This window comes from Labeo rohita, chromosome 19 (genome assembly GCF_022985175.1).
Source record: "Labeo rohita strain BAU-BD-2019 chromosome 19, IGBB_LRoh.1.0, whole genome shotgun sequence".
NCBI classification, from domain to species: Eukaryota; Metazoa; Chordata; class Actinopteri; order Cypriniformes; family Cyprinidae; genus Labeo; species Labeo rohita.
In genome coordinates, this window is record NC_066887.1 from 17075820 (window position 1) to 17101395 (window position 25576).

Below are 25576 nucleotides of genomic sequence, written 5' to 3' on the forward strand. Positions count from 1 at the left end.
CATACCATGGCCTCACTAGCGGGCCCCTAACAATAACAAAGAACGTGCTTGTCCAGCGAAATACAGGGTAGAACTATAGAACTAGAGTGGTAAAATAATTTATACATGATTCCTTTATATTTCGGTTAATAAAAATCTTCTACAATCCTTACAAAGGTAGAGAGGATCACTTTCTCTCATCCAAACACATATATTTAATATTTTTTTGTAATTATTAATTAACTAATTAATGAGTTAGAAAAATATAAAATTACAATTAAATAGCTGTGTTCTATTTTAATATATTTGAAGTGTAATTTATTCCTGTGATGGTAAAGCTGAATTTAAAGCAGCTGTTACTCCAGTCTTCAATGTCATATGATCTTTCAGAAATCACTCTAATCATTTTATTGTCACTTATGATCAATGTGTCCTTGGTGAATAAAAGCATTAAATTCTTTTTAAAAAATCTTACTGTGGCCAAACTTTTACATACTTGTTGCACAACGTTTACATTTTTATTATTTTATTTATTTTGCTGTATTATATGTATACAGTGCAATCCATAAGTATTTTGAACCCTAAAAATTTCTTCAATTGTTTCAAAAGCCATATGCCTTTTTATTATACACTGTTTATTATTTGCAGCTTTTAAAAAAAAAAATCTGTCTTTCATTACTCCTGTTTATGTTGGTTTCTCCCTCTTGTGCCCATATTTGGTTGTTCCTGTTTCCTGTCCTCGTTTCATCATCATTAGTTAACCTTGTGTCACCTGTGCCTTAATTATGTTCATCGTTATCACCTGTCTTTATAAGTTGCATTGAGTTCAGTGTTTGTTGTCTGGTCTCCTCAATGTGAATGTCAATGTGTGTGTGGTGTTAACCTCCTGCTGTGGTGTTACTTGTTTTGGATTTACCCGTGGAATATAATAAAGACTTTATCTTTTACCTTGGTCTTACCCTTTCTGGCATGATACGTGACACCCTGAAATGGTGATTAAAAACCGTGATTGTCAAGTGTATGGGTCATTGTAACATAAGTTGCATTACTGCCAGTAATGTAATTTACTGGTTGCATAGTTTGCATTACTTTGGAAATAAACCATGGTTTTATTGTAGTGAAAGCATAGCAACCATGTTTTTTTTATTTTTTTGTGGTGCATTGATTACCATTTGTATAACCATAGTTTTATGCTATGGTTAGTGTAGCAAGGCCATAGTTGTGGTTGCCATAGGTCAACTAGAGTAACCATGTTTTTTTTATTTTTTATTTTTTATTTTTTTAGTAAAACCATGATCAATTTTCATAAGGGATGGTGGTGCATTGCTGCCACACATAATTTTTTCAACACAGTTCTGTTGTAATAGCAATATGTTATGCCGTTTAAACAACACACTTTCTCGTAATAGTGATATGTTGTTAAAACGATATTTCTCATAATAATGACTTATAAAACCGATATGCTTTCCCCTGTATCCCTGTATTAAGATATTATATGGCTAAAATGACATACTTTGTTCATGATGTAACAAGCCTTTATCCATTGATCTATAATAGAGAATTTCAGAGCTGAGTAATACATTTGCTCTGTTACATTTTGTTTGCTAACAAAACACAGAGTCACAGAATGAAGTACAGCAGAGCAGAATCAAAAATGTTAAATACAGGTGGGACAGTTTCACCGTATATGATTATTGTTATACTTTTGATTGTAAGTCTTAGCATTTGGATGCATAAATGTATATTAGTGCTTTCTCCAAACAGTAACTGACATTTGAAAGCCTCTTTGATAAGAGCTGCACCCAGGTCACGTGGGATGTTTACTTACAACACCATGTCTGTAAAGAAAAGAAATACAAATTATAACATTTTATTATGTTCATGGGTTATATTAAATCTATTATTCATCTGCATTTACATAAGCTTCATAATTAGACATAATTGAAACCGAAAAATAAAGTTTGTTTTACCATTGCAGCACCCCCACTGGCCAGCTGCTGTCTTGCAGCAGAACTGATCAGCTGGACAGTAGACATTTCCATCACAATGAACCTTCTCAGTCTGTCCCTGCCATTTGAGAACCTGCTCAAAGGACACAGAGTGCAAAAGAGATATTTCATTCATAGAAAATGCACTAGTAACTAGTTAACCAGAGGTTCACATTCTTGGTTAGAAAAATGTCTAAAAGGACCATTTAAATTTTTACAGCTCATATAAATGTGTTTTTATTGGAGGATTGTTTTGTTATGATAAAATTAATCTGAAAATCTAAAAAGTCTAAAGCAAATACTTGAGAATATAGTTTAAACTTAAGGTATTTTTCTTTGTAAACGTGCTGTACGGTAACTGTCGACATGCCACTGAATCACAGAACCTTAAACATGTTGTGATTATTTCAAAATGCATTTGTATTGTTCATTCTTTGTTTGCAGCTTGAAAACCACATGATTGCCGGAAATGGTGATTGAAAGTCATATGACATATGTCAGCATTGTTAAGTATGTAGGTTATAGTAGCATGATAAGTTGTAATTCTGGTTGTATAGGTTGCATTTTTCTGTTATCAAAGACAGAGTACACTGTAAACAAGCGATTATATTAAAGGTTCATGTAAAGTTCTGACAAACCTGAGGTTTCTGGGTAGCTGTGGCGGCCATCCGGGAAGAAGATGGCAGTTTCAACCACCCCCTCAAACAATGGGTTGATGTCGAATCGCAGTGATAACCATAAGGACAGCAATGAAATCCATCTCTGCAACACCGACCCTGAAAGAGAGGCAAGAATGAACAAAAGTTTAATCTCAATGTGTACACTGCAAATAATTTGGTTTGTTAAACTTAAAAGCTGGGTAAGTTACCCAGCTGCCTTAAAATTTTAAGTTGAATCAACTCAAATGTCTAAGTTGTCATTTAGTTCAACTTAACATTTCATGCTGACTAAACTTTTTTGAGTTGACTTAAAATTTTAAGGCACCCGGGTGACAAATTATTTTAAGTTAACAAAATTTTAACTCCATAAGTTGTTTTTTACAGTGTAACTATTAGGACAAAATACTGTGATTTACTTACCAATGAGTAGGGACAGCAGCTCCAGGTCCCATAAGGAGTCAGACAGCATGTTGTTCCATCAGGACAAACAGTAGCAGAATCACAGTGAACCACAGAAACGGCACTGTCAGACTCTGCTGGGCTTGAGAGATCCATCATTGGCTCATCTGCAGCTACAAGAGCTGCCATGAGTAACATCAACACTGGAACCATCTGAAAATATTAATAAATAAATAAATGATGTGAAATAATAACATAATATAATACTTTTTTAATTATAGAAAAAGAACTTTTAACATATGCTGTAACAATGTGACTCAATCATAGTCAATAATAGATTCACTGACAGTAAAAATAAGAGCCTTTACCTTGCTGGCTGGTTCTGGATCTCCTCTGGTGTGAAAGATTGTATTTTGCTGCTAGCTGTGCTTTCCTATGATGTTCTGACTGCACCTCTTATAGTCTATTTGTTCACATGGCTCCTCCTTCTGTACACACAGGAAATCTGTTCGGTCAAACTGTAGTCATGAGATCTTATGTGATTGTGTTGAAATATGATATGAACAAATAGGTCATATGCCTTTTTATTGAACACTGTTTATTATTTACAGCTTGAAAAATACCCAACCATCTCGCATTACTGATGGAAACGATGATTAAAAGTCACTGGACTGTCAAGTGTACATAGGTCATCATACATGATGGGTTGCATTGCTGCATAGTTTGCATTACTATAGACTATGGTGGCACATTGCTGCCACATACATATTATTTTTTCCATGCAATTAGTAATAACAAGATGTTATGTCGTTTGAACAACACATTTTCTCGTAATAACGACGTTTGTCATTAAAATTATATTTATTGTAATAACAAGTTATAAAACCTTTTTATAAGTTGGTTAAAATCAGAACTTGACATTAACACCCACCAAATGAGGCTGGACTTCAGCAGTGACGGGTAATACGGTCATTCTCGCTTTTCACTTTCGTGAGTTGAGTTTGATAAAGCCTACAGTAACAGAGCTTGTCTAGGACAAGTGGATTTTTTAAAGGGGCAAGTGGAGAATTTTACTTGCCCGAACGGACAGTTTGATTAAAATTTCGGCATGATTCTGATTTCATTACTTTCGATGTAAACGGCAACTGATAATGGATATTCAACAGTAACAAGGTCTATGTGAAACAATCTTATGGAGAAATCAAAACAAATAAATGCAGCTGCATTCATCAACATACTGTGGTAAAAATGTAAAATTAGTTTTTACATTTATAACATATAGGCTAGTTGCAACAGGATACAACTAAGGGTGTGAATTTTTCTCTGAAAACCACAATTGCAAATTTGACATTGGTTTTATACAGTTACTACACATTTAGCACAATATTGTCAATGTTGACTGTTTTTGCTTGATTTGGTTAATGTAAATAGTTCAAAACAAAGTTTACACGCGAGGTTTTGTTTCTCTGCGTTTTTAAATTAATCATCTGAGTCAATGATTCAGTGGTCCTTTCATAAAGACGTTCCCTGCGTCCCAATGTTCATATTATCCATCCTAAATAGTATGTGAGATTACAATAAGTGTGTCCCAAAGCATAATATGCTGAAAAGAGTATGCCAAAAGTCCCCGGATGGTCTGCTATTTCAGGTCCATTTTGAAGTGTGAATGTGTCCACACTCTAATAACTAATATTGCCCACAATGCATTACTCTAGAACTACAAACATGCATTCTACATTTCAGCCTAATTAAACTATGTAGATGCGTCTAAATGCCACTTCAGCTGCTTCTGTTTTGTTAATACTGATTCCATTTGATTGGTAACAGCCCTATAGTGTCTTATTATATTAAATGAAATTATTAATAAATTGTATGAATTTCATATGAAAGATGACACATGTATTTAATACAGTTAGGGGAAATGCCCTTTAGGCCCGCAAACCGTAGCAGGGCTCCTGCATAAGCATCATGCATAAGCATTTGATCACATGAGCTCATTCCGCTCCATTATGATAAACATATTTTTATGCTCAATTTGTTGTGTATACTACGCCAGTGTGCGTAAACATGTCACGCGCCAGATGCTGTGCATGCGCTTAGGACAGTAGGATATAGCGGTGAATCAGAGGTAAAAAATGATATAAATACTGTTCAGTTTCTCGCACAAACCGATCGTTTCATGTCTTAGGACATCAGTGTATCGTCACGAGTCGCATGGTTTAATTTGGTTTTGTTTGTGTATGTTTTTTTACTCTCAAAGATTTGGGAGCCATTGACTGCCATTATATGACTGACAGACTGCAACAATCTTCGTTTGTGTTCTCCTGAAGAAACAAAGTCACCTGCATCTTGGATGCCCTGGTGGTAAGCAGATAAACATCAAATTTTCATTTTTGGGTGAACTGTCCTATTAAAAGAATCAGTCATAAACGCTGACTATTTAATGAACAAAATACCATGTAGCATATTGCTGGATGACAAAAATACAAACAAATAAAAAACCAAAAATCAAGCAGTTTATTTGACAACATCATTGACATTTGACTGGAATTCTTTCAAATTTTCGTATGCATTATTTCAGCTTGGATGCATTATTGCTTTTGAAAGCCTCTTGCACTTTGACAGTCTTTGATAAGAGCTGCACCCAGGTCACGTGGGATGATTACTTACAACACCATCTCTGTAAGAAATACAAATTATAACATGAGCAAACACAAAACTTCACATTGCATGAGTTTTTATTATGTTTATGGGTTATCCTAAATCTGTTGTTCATCTACATTTATATAACCTTCATTATTAGGCATGATTAATACAAAGTTTGATTTACCGTTGCAGCACCCCCACTGGCCAGCTGCTGTCTTGCAGCAGAACTGATCAGCGGGACAGTAGACATTTCCATCACAATGAACCATCTCAGTCTGGCTCTGCCATTTAAGAACCTGGTCAAAGGACCGCAAAAGAGATATTTCATTGACAAGAAAAAAGGTAGGAAACATAGCAAACATTCACCTTCTTGCTTTTTTAAAAAAGGTTCTAAAAGGACCATTATACAGCTTAAATAATAAATGTTTGTACTAAAGAATAATGCCACTGAATCACAAAACCCTAAACATGATTAATTCAATATGCATTTTTATTGTTCATTCTTTAATTGTAGCTTGAAATCATTCAACCATACGCTTGCCAGAAATGGCGAATATGTAAACAGTCAAGTATGTAGGTTATAGCAAAATAAATTGTATCACTGGTTGAACAGGTTGCTTTTTTTTGTGTCAAAGACACTCTGTAAAAAAATTGTTTTGTTTTAAGTCGCAAATAAATTATTTAGGGCTGTCAATCTAATTAATTACATGATGTAAGTCATGGTAACCAAAACAGCTTTGTTACCAACAGTCTTCAAAATAGCTTCTTTCATGTTCCACAAAAGAAAGGTTTGAAACGACATGTGGGTGAGTAAATGATGACAGAATTTAATGTTTTTTTTTTTTGTAAAACTATCCCTTTAATGTTTTTTTTTTTTTTTATTCTTCTTGTTGGTTATAATTATTATTGTTATTATTATTATTTGTATTTTTTTTTTTATTTTTTTTTATGAAATGATACTCTAAATGAATCTGCCAGCAGGTGTTAATTCCAGATTCATTCAGGAATTAAGTAAATTGCTCTCTTTATGAATGGACCTTTGAATCATTGGTTCAGGAGTTCGTTCAAAACGCGGATTCATTCAGAAACTAAACACCCCTGTGTTGCTTGGAGATGCGCAACAATTCAGCTATGGCTTGAAAGGTAATATGTTCTCTGCAAAATTGAGCAAAAACACATAATATTGAGTTTAAAATATAATACAATATCAACTTTTTATTTACTGAACTGTTGTATAAAATCACATTTAAGCTCGTGATAGATCGGGACAAAATCAGCACTCATTTGTGGAGTTGTTGCCCTGCATCATATTTGTCAACTATCTGAAATGTAAGATGATCTGTGGGCGGGGTCAGCGTGTTAACTGCGGTAAAATATTTAAATCGCGTTATTTTTCATACCTAATTAATTAAGTTAACGTGTTAAACTGACAGCCCTAAAAATATTACATTAAAGATTCATGTAAAGTATGGACAAACCTGAGGTTTCTGAATAGCTTTGGTAGCCATCTGGGGAAAAGATGGCAATCTCAACCACCCCCTCAAACATTGGGTCGATGTCGAATCGCAGTGATAACCATGAGGACAGCAATGAAGTCCATCTCTGCAGCACTGACCCTGAAGGAGAGGGGAGAATAAACAAAAGTTAATCTTAATATGTAACTATTAGGGCAAAATATTTTACTGTGGTTTACTTACCAGTGAGTATGGACAGCAGCCCCAGGTCCCATAAGGAGTCAGACAGCATGTTGTTCCATCAGGACAAGCAGTAGTAGAATCACAGTGAACCACAGAAACAGCACTGTCAGACTTTGCTGGGCCTGAGAGATCCATCATAGATTCATCTGCAGCTACAAGAGCTGCCATGAGTAACATCAGTACTGGAACCATCTGAAAATAATGAATAAATAAATTATATGACATAGTGTGTAGAGTTTGGACCAATCAGACACACAATTATTAATTATATTTAATGGATGAATTCGTACTTTGATGATCTAAATGAGAGTGTGTATTATATGTTGAATAACGTTTCTTAGAGTTGATATAAAACTACACTGAATGTTCGCTGGACGAACAGATCAGTTGATTGACATATTAATTCTGCTACAGTTGCTACTGGCAGCTGATATACATTTCTTTCTACAATTTGTAATGTCTACTTGATACTTTTTCATTTACCACAAAAATAGCTTTAAATAATCTTTTGTGGGGTTTTTCACAGTCAAATTTATTTTGCGATTAATTAGATTAATCAAAACATCATGTGATTAATTAGATTAAAAAATTTGTCTCAACTGACAGCTCTAATATATATACAGTGGGTACGGAAAGTATTCAGACCCCCTTAAATTTTTCACTCTTTGTTATATTGCAGCCATTTGCTAAAATCATTTAAGTTCATTTTTTTCCTCATTAATGTACACACAGCACCCCATATTGACAGAAAAACACAGAATTGTTGACATTTTTGCAGATTTATTAAAAAAGAAAAACTGATGCAGTCGGGAGATAGGAGAAAGTTGTAGAAATTCAACCATCACTGCAGCCCTCCACCAGTCGGGGCTTTATGGCAGAGTGGCCCGACGGAAGCCAGACACATGAACGCCCGCATGGAGTTTGCTAAAAAACACCTGAAGGACTCCAAGATGGGGAGAAATAAGATAAAACTTTGTGGCCTTAATTCTAAGCGGTATGTGTGGAGAAAACCAGACACTGCTCATCACCTGTCCAATACAGTCCCAACAGTGAAGCATGGTGGTGGCAGCATCATGCTGTGGGGGTGTTTTTCAGCTGCAGGGACAGGACGACTGGTTGCAAATGAGGGAAAGGTGAATGCGGCCAAGTACAGGGATATCCTGGGCGAAAACCTTCTCCGGAGTGCTCAGGACCTCAGACTGGGCCGAAGGTTTACCTTCCAACAAGACAATGACCCTAAGCACACAGCTAAAATAACGAAGGAGTGGCTTCACAACGACTCCGTGACTGTTCTTGAATGGCCCAGCCAGAGCCCTGACTTAAACCCAATTGAGCATCTCTGGAGAGACCTAAAAATGGCTGTCCACCAACATTTACCATCCAACCTGACAGAACTGGAGAGGATCTGTAAGGAGGAATGGCAGAGGATCCCCAAATCCAGGTGTGAAAAACTTGTTGCATCTTTCCCAAAAAGACTCATGGCTGTATTAGATCAAAAGGGTGCTTCTACTAAATACTGAACAAAGGGTCTGAATACTTAGGACCATGTGATATTTCAGTTTTTCTTTTTTAATAAATCTGCAAAAATGTCAACAATTCTGTGTTTTTCTGTCAATATGGGGTGCTGTGTGTACATTAATGAGGAAAAAAAAATGAACTTACATGATTTTAGCAAATGGCTGCAATATAACAAAGAGTGAAAAATTTAAGGGGGTCTGAATACTTTCCGTACCCACTGTATATATATATATGTATATATATATATATGTGTGTGTGTGTGTGTGTGTGTGTGTGTGTGTGTTCATATTTACACATGATTTATATATAATATATATTACATTTTTTTTAATATATACTTGTATGTTTGTGTGTGTGTGTATATATATACACAGCACACACACGTTATGTATACACAACCCTTTATTTTGGATGCGATTTAACATGATTAATCGATTAATACATTTGCTTTATATTTTTTTTACATTTGATATTACTGAAAATGTGAGAAAGTCAGTAATAGATTCATTTACAGTAAAAATAAGAACCTTTACCTTGCTGGCTGGGTCTGGGTCTCCTCTGGTGTGGATTGTGTTTTGCTGCTATCTGTGCTGTCTTGTGATGTTCTGACTGCACCTTTTATATTCGTTCACATGGTTCCTCCTACCGCAAACACTGTAAATCTGTTCGGTCAAACTGCGATCATGAGATCTTATATGACTGCCATGTAATAGGATGTGGAAAGAATAGGTCATATGCCTTTTTATTTTACACTATTTACAACTTAAAATAAATGTATAGCCTACATGGTAATTAAACTTACTGTATCTGAAAATGAGTTTATTTGTATCTCTAGCGTATTTGTCTTATTGTGCCTCTTTTTCAAAACTTATAATAATTATATAATAATAAGTAGAAGTACAAGTATAATAATAAGTACTCCTTTTTCCATACTGTTAAAGGGATAGTTCACCCAAAAAAGAAAATTGTCAGAATTTATTCAAGTTTTCCCAAATTCAATCCTTGATTCTAATTTGTCATAAGCTTTGATTTGGTCTAACGAATTAATGATTATTTTTGTTTGAAGACTAAAATAGCTACCAAAATAAATGTTGGTAACTGCAGTTACGAAAGTTGACAAAAATGCAATGACTGTTCATTGACTAAAACTGTTTACGGTAGTTATTGTCTTGCATGGAAATTTGTTCAAAGTTCACTCAGTGGCCCTTTTCGTAGATTATGTCTGTGTAACTGGTGACCAGTGAGTGTTGTGTATTGATGAGTCATTAAATCACCAAAATTCGATCATAATCATTATAAGCATTTGATCACATAAGCTCATTCTGCTCCATTAGCATTAATAAAGTTTGTTGCCTTAAAAAAATCATTCATGAACAATATACCATGTAGCCTATGGATGGATGATAAAAAATACAAAATAAAAACACACTCTCGAAAAAAGTTTTGAAACAGTTCATTTATTAAATGACAATGACCTTTGACTGTAAAGCTTGTTTGTATATTACTGCTTTCTCTCAACAGTAACTGTATTTAAAAGCCTCTTGCATTTTAACCGTCTTTGATAAGAGCTGCACCCAGATCACGTGGGATGATTACTTACGACACCATCTCTAAAAAAAGAAAGAAATACAAATTATAACATGAGCAAACACAAAACCTTATTGCATTGCTATTATTCATCTACGTTTGCATAAGATTCATAATTAGACATGATTAATACAGCAAAATAAAGTTTGTTTTACCGTTGCAGCACCCCCACTGGCCATCTGCTGTCTTGCAGCAGAACTGATCCACGGGACAGTACGCATTTCCATCACAATGAACCGTCTCAGTCTGGCTCTGCCATGTGAGAGCCTGGTCAAAGGACGCAGACTGCAAAAGAGAAATGCGCTAAACATACCCAGAAGTTCACCTACTTAGAAAATAACCATTTCATTTTTTACAGCTCAAATAAATAGATAATATAATATACTGTTGAAATGACTGCTTATTGTAATTAAGAACACACTACAAAATGTGTTTTGAACCCATTTGATTTGAACTTTCAGAAGTCATATGCCTTTTTATTGCACACTGTTGATTATTTGCAGCTAATTTTTAACCATGTTTTATTGCTGCCGGAAATAGTGATTACAAGTCATATGACTGTCAAGTATATAGGTCACTGTAACAAGAAATTTCCATCACTGGTTGCATAGTTGGCATTACTTTTCTGTCATATACAGAGCACATACTCACCTGAGGTTTCTCGATAGCTTTGGTGGCCATCCGGGGAGAAGATGTCAGTCTCAGCCAGCCCCTCAAACAATGGGTTGATGTTGAATCGCAGTGATAACCATGAGAACAGCAGTGAATTCCATCTCTGCAGCACTGACCCTGAAGGGGTAAAAAAAAAATGAATAAATGTTAAACCATAAATTTATTGGAGTGTAAAACAATTAGACTGTGATTCACTTACCATTGAATATGGACAGCAGTGCCACACACCATAAGGAGTCCGACAGCACGTTGTTCTATCAGGGCAAACAATAGTAGCAGTACAGTGAACCACAGAAACAGCACTGTCAGACTCTACTGGACTTGAAAGATCCATCATTGACTCATCTGCAGCTACAAGAGCTGCCATGAGTAACATCAACACTGGAACCATCTAAAAATAATAAATAAATAAAGTGAAATAGTATAACATAATATAATGTAATTTATTTATTTATTATATGTTATTGTTTTGCAATTTGCTATTGCATTTTTTGTTGTTGTTTTTTTGTTTTCCCTTCCTGACAGTGACCGTCAGATCATTTACCTTGCTGGCTGGGTCTCCTCTGGTGTGAATGATTGTATTTTGCCACTCGCCGTGCTGACCTGTGATCTGTCTACCGCTTATATTTGTTCACATGGTTCCTCTTCTGTAAAAACAGGAAATCTGTTTAGTCACCTTTTAACCATAACATTTAGATACTACTTTATGGCTTTCTGAACATGCAGAAGTCTTTGCATGAACAGAAATGGGAGTAAGGCAGGATCACTTCCTCTCATCCAAAGGCATACATTTAAAATGTATTTCTTATTATTAATAAATCAGTCACAAATATATTATTACAATTAAAAAATTGAACAGATTTCAAAATGTAATTTATTCCTAGGTTTAATCCTGAATTTTCAGCAGCCATTACTCCAGTCTTCAGTGTCACGTAATCCTTCAGAAATCATGTTGCTGATTAATTTTACTGTGTCCTTGCTGAATAAAATTATTAATTTTTTTTTTTTTTTTTAATAAAGGGGTCATCAGATGCAAAGTTCACTTTTACATGTTGTTTGAACATTGATATGTGTTGGCAGTGTATGTACAAATCTACCCTATAATGATAAAAATCCATGCAGTGGATTTTAATTAATCTGTAATAATAATATCCCCTTTTTCAAATCAAGCCATTCTCAGATGCCTGTTGTTGTGCCATCACACCGATGGAGGCTGCTCCCACAATAGTTGATTGACATGAGCATTTTACCTCAGATCAGCTGTAACAGTCCGACCTCCATTGTTTCGATGCCGGAGCAGGGATGTAAGTTAGACAAGAATGTCTCTGATTGAGCGATTGAGGTGTTGTGTTGCTCATTTGCTCCCAATATCTGAGCCGCTGAAGATGCAGTAGATTACATTTGTTTGTGAAGGGAATCTACATAAATGCGTCTATGTTCACGATTCGTGATCAAGCTTCACCTACAGCAGAAGTGAGTATAAAGGATTTTTTTTTATGAATCTCTGCAATCACCTTTCCTAATAACGTGGTAGTTAGCAAGTTTCGCGGCTAAAGGTGCTAAATGCGGCTAAAGTAAACAATCTCTCAGAGCAACTCCTCACTCAACAGAGAGAAGAGCGGGGCGGGGCAAGCTGAGCTGATTTGCATTTAAAGGAACAATCCATCAGAATGGGATGATTTTTTGCAGGCCTCATTTTGACAAGGTAAAAAGGGTGTTGTTTTAAACTACCATTGAGAATTTTTAACCAAAGTATATTATAGATTTTTCATTAAGACCCTGAAGAATCATATCAGCTTCTGGAAAATGGGCATCCCATGACCCCTTTAAAATAAAATAAAAAAAAAAAAACATACAAATGCTTAACTTTCGCATTAGCAGCAAATCGGCAAATCAATTACACTGCCAGTCAAAAGTTTTTGAGCAGTTTATAAAACTGATTATAAAATGTTTTTTTTTTTTTTTTTTTTTAAATCTCTTCTGCTCACCAAGCCTGCGTTTGAGATAAAGTACAGCAAAAAAAAAATACATTTTGAAATATCTTTACTACTTAAAATGACTATTTATTTAATCAAATTCATTCATGTGATTTCAAAGCTGATTTTTTTAGCAAAATAGCTCTTTTACTATGGAGCCAAGACATCTGTAACTATGATAAAATGACTCAAAATTAAGTAATGTCATGTTTTATTATTGGCTGTTTCAAATCCTACATGTTTTACCACTTAAAAAGAGCAGCACTTTTTAATTTTTTTATCCATCTCACTGAAAGCTAGTATTTAGCTGCAAATTTGAGCTTCTGCAAATTCCTTGCATTTAATCACATGTCATTTAATCACAAGTGCGTCTACAACCCATAGACATCACCTGACTCTGGGTCTCACACTTTGAAATACTTTATTCAGCCATTTTTAGTTTCTATCTTATTCAGCAGATGAAATGCATGCTCAGTTGGATTTCTATCAGGAATCTACAGGAATCTTTTTTCCCTATTGTTTATTTTTACAAACAGAGGGTTATTTTGAAACAACCGTTTACTGTATTATTACTGTCTTTAATGTGTGTTCAAAATAATCAGTCATACACATTTTTATTGTACACTGTTTGTTATTTGCAGCTTGAAAATATTCAACCATGTTTTCATCACTGCCGGAAAAGGTGACTAAAATCATACGACTGATTAATATCACATGCAAGTGAAAGTATGCATGTATAAGTATGTTGGTCGTTGTAAAATGATGAGGTTGTGTACTGGTTGCATAGTTTGGAAAGTTTTATTTTGTATTTATGCTGGGGAATGAGAAGATTGCATTAAAACAATTTGATTTCTTAATAAACCTCAACATTTGCAAATGAGGTTCCCGCTCGCTTATTATGTAACTTTTGGAGCATAAACATATATTTCATAATCACCACACCAACTGCCTACACTTTCACTTCAGTATTTTAATGCAAATTGTGGTTTAGTTTCTTGTTTTTACTGTATGGGAAATAGTGTCATGGTATATTAAACCTTTTGTTTCCATGGTTACTGTCTTGAAGTTGTCAGTCTGTCACACGACCTACACTGTAAAAAATAAAAAACACAATATGTTGAGTCAGCTTAAGATAATTTGTTACCCTGCTGCCTTAAAATTTTAAGTTCAGACAACTAAAATAAGTTGTCAACTTGAAATGTTAAGTTGTACTAAGTAACAGCTTAGATATTTGTGTTTGCTAAACTTAACAGATGGGTAAGTAACCCAGCTGCCTTAAAATTTTAAGTTGATTCAACTCAAATATCTAAGTTGTCACTTAGTATAATTTAACATTTCAAGTTGAATAAACTTTTTTTGAGTTGACTGAACTTAAAAGTTTAAGGCAGCCAGGTTATTTTAAGTTGACTCAACAAATTGTTTTTTCACAGTGTATAGCACCCAACTGCAGAGTACAATTCTGTTAGCGTCAAGTGCAAACTTTATTTCAGATTTTTCTACCATATTTTTAATCTTTGTCTATTATTAATATTAACAGGAGGAAATCAGAGCTTTAATGAATGTTAGTCACAGTGTCTCACCAAAGCATACAGCAAACAGGTTAACTCTGTTTACCATTAACACTCATGAATATTTGGTCCTTTAAACTAATTTATTTTTACTTTTTTTATGGACCATATATCATTCTTTTCTTCTCTTTAATTTCACCTCCCAATATTAAGTTTTTCAGTTAAAATGTTAGCCAAGACATTTGCACTGAAGTCATGTGACACATGTTTTTCTTCTTCCCACCAATGCTGAATTTATTTGATCATACAGTAAAAACAGTAATATTATGAAATATTATTACAATTAAAAATAACAGTTTTCTATTTTAATAGATTTTAAAATGTAAGTCTTTAAAAATCATTCCAATACACTTAAAAATAAAGGTTCTGTACTGGCATCAATGGTTCCATGAAGAACCTTGAACATCCATGGAAGCTTTCAAATGCAGAAAAGGTTCTTTATAGTCAGAAAAGGTTCTTTATAGATTTTTAAAATGTTTTTCAAAATGGTTCTTTTAAGAACTGAAAGGTTCTTTGAGGAACCAAAACTGGTTAATCTATGTTTAATCTATTAAACATACACTACCGTTCAAAAGTTTGGGGTCAGTAAGACTTGTAATAGTCTTTAAAGAAGTCTCTTATGCTCATCAAGGCTGCATTTATTTGATTAAAAATATAGAAAAAAAACAGTAATATTGCAAAATGTTTTTACAATAAAAAATATTTTTTTTATTTTAACATACTTTATATGTGTTTTTTATGTGTTTATTCAAAATATAAATATTTTATAACAATGTAAATTATTTATTATTAACTTTTAATAAACTTTTAATTATTAACTTAATACATCCTTGGTGAATAAAAGTATTAATTTCTTTAAAAAAAAAAACAAAAAAAAAAGAAACAATAAAAATGTACTGACCCCAAACTTTTGAACGGTAGTGTATATGCTGAAATATGTCTTAAAATCAATATTGAACAGTTGTGCTGCTTAATATTTTTGTAGAAAGTGTGATACATTTTTTCAGGGTTTATTTGAAACAGAAATCTTTAAGTAACATTACACATGTCTTCTCTGTCACTTTATATTACATCTTGCTGAATAAAAGTATTAAATTATATAATTCATATTTTCTTTCTTTAAATCTTACTGACCCCAAACTTACAAATGGTGATGTATATAATTAAAATGACTAAGGGAAAATATTTATGAATAATGATACTGAAATACGAAATGATTAATAATATCTCTGAATGTATGACTCAATAATGCTTATATGTTTTATATCAAAAATAACACTTTCTGAGTTTTTAAAGGATCTGGTTGTGAAACCTCATTATCTTTCTGACTCCATTCATTCAATAAATTGTTCGTTTCAACATTTATACATGAAGAGTTCAGATGCAAAACCAGCTAAAAGCCATTTTGGTCAAAAATGAGATAATGATACTAAGTGAAAGCTCCTGATACATATTATATGTCCATCAAATACTTTTACTTCAAACTCGCTAAATTCCAGCCTCAGCCCAATCAGAAATACCAGTACTTACATAGAAACCTATACAAAGTAGCCAGAAAGAAATGCTCATTTTAAAGAAATACATCAGCTGGATTTAGCTGGTTTTGCATCTGAACTCTTCACATCTTTTTTCCAGCCATAAACAGAAATTGCAAAGCTCTTGACACAGGTTCCCACAATTATGCAAAATGCAAAACTTCCTCTCAAAATGTACAAAAATGTCAACAGTAGACCAACTGTCTAACCCTACACTTCACTTTTTGATACACATTGATTTTAAATGAACTGTGGGAATTGCTACTTAGTTAACACTATTTGGTTCCCAAATTACTTTACTGCTTTGTTCGTTAGGTCCGTTTCCTATTCCTCTTGTTGCATACTTCATGTTGCATATTAGTGACCAGTGCTGGGGAAACATGCTACATGTTACTTCCTAAAAATGTAACTAATTACTTTACTTAATTACTTGTTATGGAAAGTAATGCGATACATTACTGTCCTGTTACTTTTTAAAATATGTGCAGGGCTTGCTTGTTTCTTTTTAATATAAAAAGTTATATTGTTGGCAAACGTAAAAGCCCTTTCACACCAAAAGTGAAATGAATAAGCCTCAGGCTGAAAGAAAAGTAAATTCATGTCTGTTTAGTAGAACGCAGGAGAGAAAAAAAGCACAAATGTTTATCTAGAGTAATTTTTGCTTACTAGTATGATTGAACTGGATCATCAAAAGTCAGCAGCAAAGACATATTTTTGTGAGTGAGATGAATTAATGCATGATTAATGCAGTAACTGGCCTTACTTAGTTGAAAAAGTAACTCAGATATTTTCTTATAAATTAAAAAGTAATGTGTTACCTTACTATTTACTTTAAAAAAAGTAATCTGATTACTCTTAGTGACTATACATACTGGTCAAAAGTTTGAATTTAAATGTTTCTGAAAGAAGTCTCTAATGCAATCGCCCAAATTGACTGCCCTTAACTTAAACAATGCCACTGAACCGAACGAAAGCATATTTTGCTGATTATTGCTGCTGAAAATAGTCAATTATTGTCATGTTTTGGGCTGTACTAATCGGTCGGCACTATAGACTGCCAAAAGTTAAAACAAATCAAGGAGAGGAGTGCAAAAAATTGTCTGAGGAACATAACCCTGGTGAAAAAACCAGCATATGCTGGTAGGTATGTTTTGATACTGGTTTAAGCTGGTCCTTTGCTGGTTCATGCTGGTCCTTGACCAGCAACATGACCAGCATAAACCAGCAAAGGACCAGCAAAAACCAGCAAAGGGCCAGCATAAACCAGCTAAGGACCAGCTAAAACCAGCATCAAAACATACCTACCAGCATATGCTGTTTTTTTCACCAGGGAAGGCATTTGGGGTTGGCCAAACTGAACCAGGATTTCCAGGGCAAGAATCTTGACAACATTTGTGTTTGTTCTTATCGTTTCCGATCAGGTAGGTAAAAAATATTAGGCTAATACCTTAATTAATACTGCTTGTATTAACTTTAGTTTGTCAAAATATTGCGCCCTTTCCTGCTTACTAAGTCCTTCTCTGTATGATTTAGCAGCTTCCCATGTGTTTTCCCGTGGTTTAGACAGCATCAGCAGAACAACATATTCATTAACCGTGCAATCCTTGCTGTTGTTTACACCCGAATATTGCCAATATGGCCACACACCTGGTTAACTGAGCAAATCGTGACATAAATGCAAACCCTCTATTGAAAACATATTAAAGTGTAATTTCTTCCTGTGATGGCGAAGCTGAATTTATAGAGAAATATATAAATATATTAAGCAATATGTATAACTAAACATAATATTGATCACAGTCTGTCACACCCAGTGGAGCACCATCAACAAGGCATGCATGCACTGGTATCTCTAAAGTAAACTAACCCTGAAACATAACCAGTTTCTGTTTACATAACCTAAAAATTATCGTTGTTTTTGTAACTGAAAGTTTAAGTTATCTGTTAACTTATCTGGAAGTTTACCAGGGTATGTCACGTAACGTGCTTTCTGGAATACCTGGCTTTTCTAGCTCATGAAGGTCTGTTTTTTTTTTTTTTTTTTTTTTTTTTATCAGTGTGTTCATCAGTATAGTAACTTATGCTACACGCCTAATTTGCTTTGAAACAGGTTTTATTTTACGTAAGAGATCGCAAACCAGAGATGGACCAATCAGCTGTGAGCTACTTTTGTGTCTTTCTGTAATCCTTTTATCTCTGCTTCAGATGAATGCAGTTCACAGTGAAATGTGTGATTTTCTTTAATAATTACAGTGTATACTTAATTTACTTAATAATATAATAATAATAATAATAATAATACTTAATTTCTTTATTTACCCCAAAAGAGTAGAAGTGAAATGTGACAACATGCCCAATAGGTGGCGTTGTTACATTGTAAGTGTGAGCATATGACAGATATATATGCTTCATATATATATATATATATATATATATATATGAAGAGTTCAGATGCAAAAGCCTCTAAATCCATCTGAAGTATTTCTTTGAAATTAGCATTTCTTTCTGGCTACTTTTCTTTCTGGTTTCTATGTAAGTACTGGTATTTCTGATTGGGCTGAGGTTTGAAGTAAAAGTATTTGATGGATGTATACTATGTGTCAGGAGCATTCACTCACTATCATTATATATATATATATATATATTCTGTTTTTTATATTCTATTTTTTTAATATATATCTTTTTTCCTTCATGGCACCGCTCATCGGTTACTCGGGAAGAAGGTGGATAGTCAGATATTTTCTTTTAGTCCCCTATCTCAAACTTTTGTGGTGACAGCTGTGTTTCTTCATGCCTTGTTAAATGCATTTAAATTAATATCTTTTATGACAGTCTCTTATGTGTATCTCATCTCTCACAAGCTCACTCATTCAAGCAGTGGATGCAATGAGACGCAGGTGCAAAAGGGCTGAAATAAACAAACAGACTAAGAAAGTAAGTACAGCAAAGTCATGAAGTCTCATGCAGAGGTAAAGAAACACTCTTAGGCTGATGATACATGGGGCAACTTTTTGAACAATGTTGCGGGGCAGTTTTGGGCAATGTTGGCGTCAGTGGGAAACCAGGTAAGACACAGGGTCCACGACCGATCTAAATTATCCAGATAGAAATTTGCTACCCATTCTCAATGGGAAAGTGCCCAAGCAACATCGTTCAAAAAAAGCTGCCCGGCAAAATTTATTCAAAACCAGAAGTGCCTTCTCTAATATAATGTCATGTCAATGGACACTGAATTTCATTGTTGTGAATTTCTACAGTTACAGTCTACATTGATGAACTTTGTCTGTCTGAATGAAACCTTGTAAAATCTTCTATAGAATGCTGATTTTAACAATATAGAATAAGATAATGTACAGTCATGTGAAAAAGTTCAGACACCCTATTGAATTCCATGGTTCTCTGTATCAGGACATAATAAAAAATGATCTGGTCCTTGGCAGGTCTTAAAATTTGGAAAATAAATCCTCAGATAAACATCATCATATAACATATCACACAGTGTCATTATTTATTTAAGAAAAATAAAGCCAAGAGGGAAAGGCCATGTGTGACAAAGTTAGGACACCCTGTAATTCAACTGCCTGTAGATCCACTTTCAGCAGCAATAACTTGAAGCTTTCATTTTCTGTGTGACTTTATCAGTCTCTCACATCGTGGAGGAATTTGGACCTCTCTTCTTTTCAACGTTGCTCCAGTTTATTGAGGTTTGTGTGCATTTGCTTATGCACAGCTCTCACCACAGCATTTGAGTCAGGATGAGCTCTGGACTTTGACTGGGCTATTGCAACACCTTGATTCTTTTCAGCCATTCTGTTGTAGATTTGATGGTGTGCTTGGGATCATTGTCCTGTTGCATGACCCAACTTTAGATGCCCTCGCATCTGACTATAGAATACTTTGATATATAGAGGAGTTCATGGCCAACTCAATGACTATGAGGTGCCCAGGTCCTGTGGCTACAAAACAAGCCCAAAATTATCAGCCCTCCTCCAGCATGCTTGTCATTTTGTATGAGGTGTTTGCGCTGATATGCTCTTTAGGTTTTCACCAAACGTGGCGCTGTGCATTATAGCCAAACATCTCCACTTCGGTCTTGTCTGTTCAAAGGACATTATTCTAGAAGACTTGTGTTTTGTTCAGATGCAACTTTGCTGACTTAAACTGTGCTGCAGTGTTTTTTTTTTTTTTTTTTTTTTTGTTTTTTTAGATAAAAGAGGCTTTCTTCTGTCCATCCTTCCAAACATGCCATTTTTGTCCCATATTTTTCTGATGGCATTGTCATGAACTTTATCATTTAACATGTTAATTGAGGCCTTTGGAGTCTGAGGTGTTGTTTTGGGTTGTCTGCCATTTCTCTGAGCTTTACACCGTCTGATCTTGGGGTGAATTTTCTGGGACATCCACTCCTGGAAGTGTCTGGAGAGGTGTCTATTTTAAATGTCTTCCACTTGTGAATAAACTTCAAATTGTTTGGAAATGGCCGTATTACTCTTCTCAGATTGATGGCAGCAACAACTGCTTCCCTAAGATGATTACTGATGTCTTACCTCCTTGGCATTGTGTTAACACACACCTGAAGGCTCCAGACCAGCAAACTGCCTAAGCTTATGCGTTTATAGAGGCACTCAGACTTGCTGATGATCAGTTAATCAAAGATATTTGATTAGCAGTGCTTGACTGTTATTTACCTTCTTAATTTCAATGTTTACAGTAAGGGTGTCCTAAGTTTGTCACAAATGGCTTTTCTATTTTGGCTTTATTTTTGTTCAGTAAATAATGACAGTGCAATTTGTCATGTGTTGTTGTCCATCTGGGTTTTTATTTTCGAAATTTTAAGACCAGCCAAGGACCAGTTTTTTTTAATGATGTCCTGATATGGAAAACCATGGAATTCAATAGGGTGTCCTAACTTTTTTACATGACAGTATATATCAGGGGTGGCGAACGTCGGTCCTGGAGAGCCGCAGCCCTGCATAGTTTTGCTTCAATTCTAATCAAACGCACCTGAACAAGCTAATCAAGGTCTCAAGGGTTACTAGAAAGCAACAGGCAGGTGAGTTTTAATTAGGGTTGAAGCTGAACTCTGCAGTGCTGCGGCTCTCCAGGACCGGAGTTCACCACCCCTGGTATATATATATACATATATATATAAAGAATTTTATATTTTATATATATTTAAAATATTTTATATAATATTTTATATAATTATATATATATATAAAGAATATATTCCCACACTATATATCACACATCACATTTACGACCATATATGTGACAAATACACTTTTTTATGATAGAATTTACAATAATGCTCAATTTGGTAAATCCTTATGTGTGTATCTGTCTTTAAAGGAATAGTTTACCCAAAAATGAAAATTCTGTCATTAATTACTCACCCTCATGTTGTTTCAAACTTTCGTTCATCTTCGGAACACAAATTAAGATATTTTTATGAAATCTGAGAACTTTCTGACCCTGCATAGACAACAACACAACTAACACCTTCAATGTCCAGAAAAGTACCAAAAACATCTACAAAATAGTCCATGTGACAACAGTGGTTAAACTGTAATTTTGTTAAGTTTTGAGAATAATTTTTGTTCACACACACACACACACATGTTTGTTTTTGTGAATTGTGGGGACTTTCCAAAGACTTCTATAGTTTTTATACTGACCAACCGATATTGTCTATCCCCTAACCCAACCCTAACCCTAAACCTAGCCCTCACAGAAAACATGTTTGCATCGTTACATTTTCAGATAAACATCATTTACTATTTTTAATCATTTTTTAACATTGTGGGGACCGCAGGCCGGTCCCCCCAATGTCAAAAATTTCAGGTTTTACTGTCCTTGTGGGGACATTTGGTCCCCACAAAGTAGCAAAAACAAGTACACACACACACACACACACACAAACTAAAACAACAACTTTATTCATCAATTCTTATCCTCTGGGTCACCCTATACACCCTATAAAGGGGTCAGAATTGTACCTTTTGGGGTACAACAGCTTGTCCCCTTAAAAAGGTCATCTTTGCACCTTTTTTTTTTTTTTTACCCCTAATAGGTACATATTAGTAGGAATGTGTAGGGTAGAGTTGGGTAAAACTCCCCCCTTAAGGACTGTGCAATTTTTTTCTGTGAAACAAAAGTTAAATGTCTTAAGAAAAGTTATCATAGTTTTAGTGACAATGACATAAATTATAAACAAAGTATGAAAAATGTTTTCATGTTATTAGATTTTTAACAAAAATTACATTTGTACCAAGGGGGCGTTTTGCCCTATAGGTGGGGTTCAAATTTAATTTTTGGGTGGTGTAAAATGCATCACCAGTGTAAGTTTCATCGTGAAAACATCTACATCACTCTTGTCAACGTAGTCCACAGTTACAATAAAAATGTATCTTGATTTCATTTTGTGGAAAAACAGTAGGGGGCGTTCCCCCCCACTCTACCCTACCCTAAGGTACTTATGTACTTATTAGGGGTTAAAAAAAAAGGTACAAAGATATCCTTTTAAGGGTAAGTTACTGTTGTACCCCGAAAGGTACAATTCTGACCCCTTATTTTTCTGTGTGTAGTGCCATGTCTATGGAGGGTCAGAAAACTCTCTCTTAATTTGTTTTCCAAAAGTCTTACGGGATTGAGGGTGAGTAATAATGACAGAACTTTTTTTTTTTAATGAACTATCCCTTTAAAATGCTAAAAGGGACCATATCATGGAGAATATTTCGAAAAGGTCGATAGATTTCATATACCTTATATATATTATAAATCGATCGATGTACTGTATCATGGTCCTGTAGACACTCTGTGAGAGGTTAAAATTCGGTATGAGAACCTTCTCTGCGTCCCATTAATTTATCAGTTTGCGTGTACAACAGTCAACCTCAAGATGGAGCCACCAAAACACCGTATATGTTTACTGTTCATTGAGCTGCAGTGTGTTGAGTTTCACATCAAAACAAGACGTTCATCTCCTGTTCAGTGACAAAAAAAACACGTTAAGAGATTTGAGTGTTTGTATCTATATGGGTATGTGTACACATATGTCTTTTTTTGCAATGGCTTGCACTCATTGACACTTGCTTGGATGGTTGTGTAGAGCATAGGTCTTCTGTGCTGACACTGTGCAGGATGGAAAGACACGGCCTGAGCCAAGAGAGGCTGGAGGGAGGCCACGGTCACACTGCAGAGCCAGTGTCCCGCTTCGAGCCCACCTCAGTGAAGATGAGGTACTGCTTACTTATATTAGTTTCTGAGAAGAAAGAGACCGTATGAAGCTAGCATAGCATAGTGCAGATTGTTTGCTAGAGACAGTGGGCAAATATACAGTTCACAGGTCATTATGTAAAGACGCTGGACCACAGGATGTAGCCAATGACCAGTCAGAATCAAGTATTCCAGATGACCATTAAAGCACGCATGACATATCAGTATCATATATGCCTGTATCAAATTAACTCTTGTGAATGTGTGTCGACTTTCCACACAAAAACTGTTCTCAAAGCTTGGATTTCATCAAAAATATCTTAATTTGTATTATAAAGATGAATGCATTACGGGTTTGAAATCACATGTTAATGACAGAATTTTTATTTTTGAATGAACCATCCCTTTAAATTACTCTCCAGGCTTCTTTTTGCACACAAACTTGTGTGTGTGTGTGTTAAAAGCCTGTTACTTACTACAAGGCCCACGCATATGGATAACGCAGGTCAGTTTTGCAGGTGAGGTGTTGCACGTCACTGCCCTACCTTAGCAATAAGACCCTGTTCATCCAACAGAAACACATCGAAGCCTTCCCTGTCAGACGCCCTCTGCTCTGAGGCCAAAAGCTCCAGCTGCAGACTCTCAGCACTAACTCACAATAGGAGCCAACATCAAGACTTGAGCCCCTACAGTGCCTCACACTTGCGGCTAGGAAAAGGCTCTGCTTCTTGTGATTATCATTGCAGTCAGGCGATCTGGTTGGCACTTTCAGTGGTCAGTTACCCTCCCCACAACGGCAGGATTTTATCCCACAACATGTGAGACCCTGAGATAATCATCCAGCACGCCTGCTAATGACATGACTGCACATGCGGCCCTGGAACAATGCACTCTAAATGCTATGGTTCGAGCCATGTGGACGTCATATTCTGCTGTAGTTCTCCTCCCACGTTTCTTTGGTAATACTGTGTTGACTGATGGCCTGTGGCGTAAGAATGCGTGAATATACTTAGTCATGCCTGAAGCTGCGCATTTTACATTTTCACACAATAATTCTGTTTCTACACCCAAAGCGTAATCCTAGTTACAGTCAAGCTTAAGTGACATTTTGGAATAGTTTGCATACAACTTACTATGCAAAATGTACAGGAAACTTGACTGATTTCAATACAGGTGACAGAAGAGAAATAAGCATAAATATATATAATTAACATAATATCATATTTTCCTACAACCTATAAACTCTCCTATAACTATTGGTGGAAGTACCTGCTTTTAGTCCTGTTTGCACCGCAGGAACTAGGAATGATTTTAGTTCTACAAGCACTTTTTGAGCAGACTAAATAAGCTTCTACCTTGGAGTAGGGTCTGACAGCACAATAGGAAGTATTAGTGACATAAATGTATGTTGATTGGCCGAACTTATACCATACAAAATACTGGCACCCGCCACTTTTAAAAAGCTGTGTTAAAGGATTAGTTCACTTCCAGAATAAAGATTTCCTCCTAATTTATTCAGCCCCATGTCATCCAAGATGTTCATGTCTTTCTTCAGTCAAAAAAAAGGTTTTGAGGAAAACATTCCAGGATTTGTCTCCATCTTCAATGGGAGCCAATGGGTTGAATGTCCAAATTGCAGTTTCAATGCAGCTTTAAAGGGCTCTACACGATCCCAGCCGAGGAATAAGCCTGGTCTCATGATAAAAATGTGCCTGGGGGAACTTTTTCATGAGACGCGAAATATGCACCAATAAGTACATATCACAGCAGTTTCCAAAAGAAATTAACACTAGAGGCAGTAAAACAGCGAGCACTTTTAATCGTTTTTGTACACAGGTATGATTACAGCTTCCTGTTTCGCTTTCTGGGGTTCTGACAAATAATGCTACCTATCAGATTATGCTACCAACACTATATTTTTAATACAGTAAGGATAGGTTTAGGGTTGGGGTAGGTGTACACGACAGGGAGCTCGGCAGCTCGGGTGCCATGGAATTGGACTTAGGATGTGGAATTCTTGAGTATGAATCCTGTGAAAAACATGACTCATGATAAAAGAGCTGAAAGATGAGAGATCGAAAAACAAGCTAAGACGGCATACCTACGATTGTGTTTTTACGTCACATTTGCATTT

General features: G+C 35.2%; 2 protein-coding genes across 5 annotated transcripts; both read right to left on the reverse strand.

Annotated features, from left to right (window-relative positions):
• Positions 1–1500: 1500 nt before the first annotated feature.
• On the reverse strand, positions 1501–11745 carry LOC127182214 (progranulin-like). Of its 4 annotated transcripts, XM_051137374.1 has the most exons (6): positions 9420–9539; positions 7369–7560; positions 7150–7287; positions 5938–5967; positions 1950–2031; positions 1501–1817 (listed from the first exon to the last, which is right to left on the reverse strand). In XM_051137374.1, the coding sequence occupies exons 2-6, from the start codon at positions 7558–7560 to the stop codon at positions 1804–1806; spliced, it is 456 nt and encodes a 151-aa protein (XP_050993331.1). In that variant the 5' UTR covers positions 9420–9539; the 3' UTR covers positions 1501–1803. The 4 variants fall into 4 exon arrangements, with proteins under 4 accessions (XP_050993331.1, XP_050993328.1, XP_050993329.1 ...); XM_051137371.1 differs by lacking the exons at positions 5938–5967; positions 7150–7287; positions 7369–7560; positions 9420–9539 and adding exons at positions 2606–2743; positions 3047–3238; positions 11690–11745 and having other exon boundaries at positions 1950–2061; XM_051137372.1 differs by lacking the exons at positions 5938–5967; positions 7150–7287; positions 7369–7560 and adding exons at positions 2606–2743; positions 3047–3238 and having other exon boundaries at positions 1950–2061; positions 9420–9453.
• Positions 10324–11787, reverse strand: LOC127182213 (progranulin-like). Its single transcript, XM_051137369.1, has 5 exons — positions 11690–11787; positions 11345–11536; positions 11125–11262; positions 10629–10758; positions 10324–10496 (listed from the first exon to the last, which is right to left on the reverse strand). The coding sequence occupies exons 2-5, from the start codon at positions 11534–11536 to the stop codon at positions 10483–10485; spliced, it is 474 nt and encodes a 157-aa protein (XP_050993326.1). The 5' UTR covers positions 11690–11787; the 3' UTR covers positions 10324–10482.
• Between the last annotated feature and the right edge of the window lie 13789 nt (positions 11788–25576).

What these genes read in the sequence shown, in the direction of transcription:
- LOC127182214 (XM_051137371.1), bottom strand. Translation starts at nt 3,238, where the DNA reads ATGGTTCCAGTGTTGATGTTACTCATGGCAGCTCTTGTAGCTGCAGAT. An exon ending in GCTGCTGTCCCTACTCATTG is followed by an intron (nt 2,744 to 3,046) that starts GTAAGTAAATCA and finishes CCTCTCTTTCAG; the next exon opens with GGTCGGTGTTGCAGAGATGG. An exon ending in CAGCTACCCAGAAACCTCAG is followed by an intron (nt 2,062 to 2,605) that starts GTTTGTCAGAAC and finishes TCCTTTGAGCAG; the next exon opens with GTTCTCAAATGGCAGGGACA.
- LOC127182213 (XM_051137369.1), bottom strand. Translation starts at nt 11,536, where the DNA reads ATGGTTCCAGTGTTGATGTTACTCATGGCAGCTCTTGTAGCTGCAGAT. An exon ending in ACTGCTGTCCATATTCAATG is followed by an intron (nt 11,263 to 11,344) that starts GTAAGTGAATCA and finishes TTACCCCTTCAG; the next exon opens with GGTCAGTGCTGCAGAGATGG. An exon ending in AAGCTATCGAGAAACCTCAG is followed by an intron (nt 10,759 to 11,124) that starts GTGAGTATGTGC and finishes TCTCTTTTGCAG; the next exon opens with TCTGCGTCCTTTGACCAGGC.